This window comes from Elephantulus edwardii, unplaced genomic scaffold (assembly GCF_000299155.1).
Source record: "Elephantulus edwardii isolate Elephantulus edwardi_28Jun2011 unplaced genomic scaffold, EleEdw1.0 scaffold00216, whole genome shotgun sequence".
NCBI lineage: Eukaryota > Metazoa > Chordata > Mammalia > Macroscelidea > Macroscelididae > Elephantulus > Elephantulus edwardii.
The window spans coordinates 4,633,388-4,639,300 of record NW_006399966.1 but is presented as its reverse complement, the minus strand read 5'-3'; the positions used below and the strand labels follow the sequence as shown (position 1 = coordinate 4,639,300).

General features: G+C 55.3%; 1 protein-coding gene across 1 annotated transcript; it reads right to left on the bottom strand.

Annotated features, from left to right (window-relative positions):
• Positions 1–449: 449 nt before the first annotated feature.
• Positions 450–3,681, bottom strand: SOST (sclerostin). The gene is made up of 2 exons (XM_006897859.1): positions 3,462–3,681; positions 450–871 (listed from the first exon to the last, which is right to left on the bottom strand). Exons 1-2 carry the CDS (start codon positions 3,679–3,681, stop codon positions 450–452), a joined length of 642 nt encoding a protein of 213 aa, XP_006897921.1.
• Between the last annotated feature and the right edge of the window lie 2,232 nt (positions 3,682–5,913).

The following is a 5,913-nucleotide window of genomic DNA, read 5'->3' as shown; positions in this document are numbered from 1 at the left end:
TCAGGACTAGGAGGTCCTATCTAAAGACCCCCAGACCTGTCACGTTGGTGCAGCACAGAGCCGAAGGTGGCACGGAGAGATGGAGGGGTGAGCCTACAAACCGTGCTCACACCTCTCTGCCCCTTACGACCCTGGATGGTGAAAAGGCTTCCGTTTCTGTCCCTTCTGCAGTGGGACCAGCAAAGCAGAGCAGCCTCGGGGCCAGGGCTGCGTGGCTCAGTGTCTGTGACTCAACTCCCCCCCCCCGCCCCCCCGCCGGGGCAGGACCCCTTCAGCGGGCTTGGGGAGGAACCTGGGGTGACACCCTGCACTCCTCAGGGTCTGGCTACCTTCCCCTGGGCTGCCAGTATTTAAAATGAAGTACAAACAATCGAACCACGCACAGGGGACAGAAACACACGAGGACCTCCGTCGGGGGGCGCCCGCAGGGGAGCACGGCGCAGCTGTCTCTAATAGGCGTTCTCCAGCTCGGCCTGGTTGGCTTTGGCGCCCCGGGCGCGGGGCCGCGGTTTGCGACCCTTCTGCGGCCGCGCGGCCTCGGGCCCGAAGTCCTTGAGCTCCGACTGGTTGTGGAAGCGGGTGAGGCGCTTGCATTTGCACGAGGCCACCAGGCGCACCTTGCGCTCGCGCGGCGCCGCCCCGCCGGGACACAGCAGCTGCAGGTGCTGCGCGCGGTAGCGGTCGGGAATGCAGCGGAAGTCGGGCCCGTTCGGACGCCACCACTTGCCGCGGCGGATGGTGTTGGGCAGCAGGCGCGCTGGGCCGCACTGGCCGGAGCACACCAGCTCGGTCACCGGCTTGACGCTGCGGCACAGCCCGACGGACACAAAGCGGGTGACGTGCACCTCGCGGCAGCTGTACTCCGACGCGTCTGCGGAGAGAGGCGCGCGTGAGCCGGGCAGGCGGCCGCCCAGACGGCTCTCTCCCCACCACCTTTCCCGAACCTGTGCCCGCTTCTCCTGACTCTCTGCCCTACTGAGCAGGGCAGGTCCAAGATGGCTAGTGAAAAGATCTCCAGCCTGCCCTCCTCCTCAGTATGGCAACATGGCTGAGAGAGCAGTTTTCAAATTCGCCTCCAACACGTAATACCTGTGTGACTGGCCTTGGGAAGGCATTTAACTTTTCTGTGCTTTCTAGCTGTAAAATGGGTTGCCCCAAAGATTCAATGAATAATCTATTCCATATATAACGCAGAGAACACTGCTTGGCACAGAGCAAGAACTGAAACTGTTAACTCTTATTCCTTCCTCTCCAGGAGAACGTCTCAGCCAGCTTGCCCACCTGTGCCACTGAGTCCCAGGTTTGGGCTAACCACACACCCTCTGCCTAGCTCTGCCCTCTCTCAAATTCCTTTCTAGTCACCTGAGAGGAGTAGGCAGGGGATGGAGAAAGGAATGGGGGTTATTGAAGCTAATAAATCAAAGGCAGGTGTTTCAGAAGTGCAGACTAGGAAGGGGGGTGGTCAGGATAAGAATTTAAACCAGAGACCTGAAAGGAACTAACACCACTGACACTGATGAGGAAACCGGGGCTCAGAGAGGCTCAGCCCCAAAGGGGCTCAGCAGCTGTGGCAGAGTCACATATCCCTGGAGCTCCAGCACCTTTTGGTTCCCATAAGGCTGGAAGCTGTGTGCCAGAGCACCCACTGGGAGGCTGGACTGGGTTGGGCAGGGTACTTCCCTATCAGAGACCTGAGCTCTGACGAAACCTATGGGTCAACCTGCCTCAAGCACTTATTGAGCACCTGCTGGGCACCAGACATGCTGCTGACAAGTTTCTTATCTGTATCATCCGAATAGACATCAGATGATCCGGATTTGCCCTCTGGGGAACTCTGAGGCCTGACCTGGTCCTCTGCTCACATCTTGAGCATGTCACGTACCATGGACGTGTGGGCACATCTTTAAAAATCTGGTCTTCATGCAAGTTCCTGTCCACTCCCCAGAGTCTCATGGGGATAGTCCCACCATGACACAAAAGGATGACCAAGGGCAGTTCAGCCCTGGAGAGGAGCAAACACCACAGGGCAGGGGTGGCACTGTCCCATCTCCCTTCAGCTAGCGGGCTGGCATCAGGGCTGGCTTGGCATCCTCACACCTTGGAGGCTGCAGGGGTGGTGTGTGGAGGTGGCTTGTTTGCCCAGAGAAGGTGGCATTTGGGGCTTTCCAAGAATAGTGCCTCCAGGTCAGGCACTTCCTCTGAAGAGGGTGACATTGTTTTGGGCATGTGGTCTCCTCAGAGCTTCTCACGGGCACCCAGGGAAGTGACTGCCCAAGGTACAGTGACTCTGCAACCCATTGAGGTATTGCTTGACTTTACGCCAGGGGAAGGGGTGACTCTTCACTTTCGAAGCCCCAGTGTCCAATTGTCCTCCTCTGGGGTTACCTCTTCTGGAGCCCCATATTCCTAGTCAGATATGAGTTGAAGAAGGGGGTTTAGGAGCCTTAGAAAGAGCTCACAGAGTCATGGACATAGAGTCCTTCATAGAGTCCTTCCAGCCCTCATTCATCTCTGCAGCTCAGAGCCACCTGTACACCCCACCCCACGATCCCCATGCAGACCTGAGCAGGGATCCAGGGGTGGTCCCCCCTGGGCCATCACACACTCTCCCCAGTTTGGGCTCCTTCCCCAGGAATGAGGCAAGGCTTGCCAGGTGGTCAGGATAGACTGGAGCGACCTGCACAAAGGATGCTGCTGCCTTCCAGATCCTGGGCTCAGCTGCTACATGTGTCAGGTGCTCCAACTTGATCTTCATCTCCTGGGCCAGTGAGCACCAGCTCAGGGGCAGACCTAAAGAGATGCCTCTCTGACCCTTCTCCCTCCATTGCCTTCGGGGGATTTGCTCCATCTCCCCATCCCCTTCCTCGCATTCACACACACACACACACACACACACACACACACACACACACACACACGCTGTACTGGAATTAATCAAACCAAGTTCAAATCTCAGCTCTTCTTCCCACTAACAAGTTACTTAATCTCTGGGCCATTTCCTCACTTTTAAACCCAGGGCTTCGCCTCCGGGGGTATCTACCAGGTGGGTCTATGGGCCAGTCTGGCTGGCTGGGGAGTGTCTGGCATCCAGCAGGTGCTCCACTGGTATGAAGCTCCTCTCATTCTGTCCCCGCCCCCACCCAGGGGTGCACCTGGACCTGCCTCTTGTTTTTCTAGAGCCCCTGAGTCCATCCCAGTGCCACGTTCTTATCCCCCTAGGCTTCCTTCCTGCTGGGCACACTCACCCCTGGCCCCCCTCCCACACCCCTCCTGCACTCAAACTCCAAGACTGTGTTGGCATGGCATCCTCCCGTCACCAGCCAAGACAGCCCCTGCACTGGTGCTGGCAGAGGCTGAGGGTCTATTCCAGTCTCACCAACCTCCCAAGAGGAGATGCTAAAACAATCCTACTAGCCCCACCCCAGGACCTTAGGGGATAAGGTCTAGCCTTCACCCCATACCTTTGGTCTCATAGGGGTGGTGGGGAGGCCGCCCTCCGTTCTCTGCCCGGTTCATGGTCTTGTTGTTCTCAGGCTCTGGCGGGGGCTCAGGGTACTCTCCCAGGTCAGGGATAATTTCCGTGGCGTCGTTCTTGAAGGCCTGCCACCCTTGCCCCTCCACCACGCGGAAGGCTGCGTGCACCATCAAGCAGATGAGACACAGAGCTAGAGAGAGCTGCATGGTGCCAGTCAGAGGAGGGCACCTTGCCTTCCAGTAACACAGCTCCAGTTCCCAGCCCAGGCACGGTGGCCTTTTTAAACCCCCCTCTGCTTCATGCCAGCCAATGGGGACAGGATGGGGCAGGGCTGGCCCCACGTTTCCTTCAGCCCAGGGGGAGGGAAAGGGGTGTGCTCAGAATAAGCCCTCCCCACAGACATTGCCTCAAACTCAGCAACTTCCACACTGCCGATGGTGCTCCCAGGTGACCCAGAGAAGAGGAGGCATAAGAGGCAGGGCCAGCCTGCTCACCAGCACCTCACCTAGGCAGGTGGCTGAGGTTTGCAGATAGCAAAAGGTGCCCCTGACCCTCACCCTTCCCAGGCTTGTGCAGCCAGAACAAACTCGGACAAACCACCAAAGGAAGAGAAAAAGCACCATTCTGAGTTGTCTGCATGGCCTAAGTGATCCCATTTCTCAGGCCAGGTTTACCAGTGGCCCAAGGGGTGCCTGTTTGACCCCAGACAGAGGTAGAAAGATGCTTTCAAAGACATTGCTGTGGGCCCAACTCCCTGAGGTAGAGAGTGTGTTATGCTAATGAAGAAAGCCCTACTTAGAATCTTCAGGGTGTACAGCAAGAGAGAATTGGAGAGCCACAGTGAAGGTGTCTGCTAGGGCACAGGGGCTGGGATTCTGGTTACAAGTCGAAGGCCAGCAGGTCACATAATGCTCCGAGGAAACCTCAGTGCCAACTCCTCAGATCTGGTGCCTGATAACAGGCATTGCTCAGCCTGGATAGTCCGTGGCCGACAGGCTGACGTGCCAAAGGCAGTAATTTCTCTGGCCGGGTTGTGAGTGGGAGTGGACAGCCCCAAATCCCTTTTCTTAGCAAAAGTCAAGACCAACATTTTTAGCACTGACTTTTTTTTTTAATCTAGTCTCTTAACTCAGGATAGTTTTCAAAAACAGCTTTGAGGCTACTTCTACTTAAACATCATTGCATACCGACTGGACACAGAGAAATTGCCCCCTCAGCCCCGGAGCTGAAGGAGGGGAGAGGCTTACACCTGAGGTGCAAGAAAAGAAAGCGAGGCTGGCGGAAGCGCTCAGCAGAGATGGATTGTCTGAGCACCCAGGCCCTCCTGGCCCTGAAGGGAGACTGGGAAGGGGGCTGCGGCCGAGACCCCCTCGGTATGTTAACTGGGCCATGAATCAGCACATCCCACCTGCACGTCTCTGCGAGGCCTTTGCCACCTGCCCCGACTTGCCAGTCGCTGTGTCCATCTGTGGTCGTCTGTCCTTGCTTCTCTCCCCATCTATCACCAGGCACATGAATGCAGCTGCTCTGACAGTTTTACAAGGCAGACAGAAGCCCCTGCAGGAAGGGCCCTTTCTGATACCTGCTTCCTCAGCCAGTTTCCTTCGGGGCAGACGAAAACAGCTGTGGCCATTGTTGGCGTGATCTATCTCTCCCAGCAGAGCCAGCAGTGCTGTGAGAAGGAGGGCCTCACATTCCCTCCCATCGTCTGTGACCCTCCAGCCTCCCTTTCCCTGGCTCTGGAATGCGGATGATTAACCCTCTTCTGGCCGGACAGCGGCTTGTTTGCCTTGGCCATGGAGAGGACAGTCCTGGTGTTCGAGGTCCCTAAGCGGGCAGGACTGATGCTTAGAGCCACACCTGCCGCTGGGCACTGCGGGACCATCCTGCGGAATGGAGATAGGGTGTGGTTCATCCTTGGACCGCTCCTGCCACCTGCTGGAGATGTAAGGAGAAGTTGGTGTCTGGAAAAAAGGCAATTTTTTAATATCTTTTTTTTTAAGTGTTTTCATGCACACACACACAAATCCTAGAAACAGAATAGGTATTGACTTATTCATGATGAAGCACTGTATACAGGAGATCCATCTCCACTCCGTAACAGGAACATAGTGTAAACAGATATGAAAGGGAGTGAACACTAGGATTAAGTGCAAAGCCTAAAGTTCATATATGGGTAATTATCTCATAGCAGTATTTTCATAACCGTGTATATGAAATTTGCACTTACTGCTAAAATTCTTTGACTCAGGAGGTAAAAGAAAAACCAAAGAGGTAGTCTTTCCAATGCAAGGCAAGAAGAAAAAGCTCTGTGTTGCTTTTATTCCCCCCCCCCTTTATGTAACTTTTAAGGTGATGGTTTTTGCCATTTGATAATAAATTTTTTTAAAACCTACTATTATAAGAAAAAAGATTTCTATTGACTCGAAACTCCAACT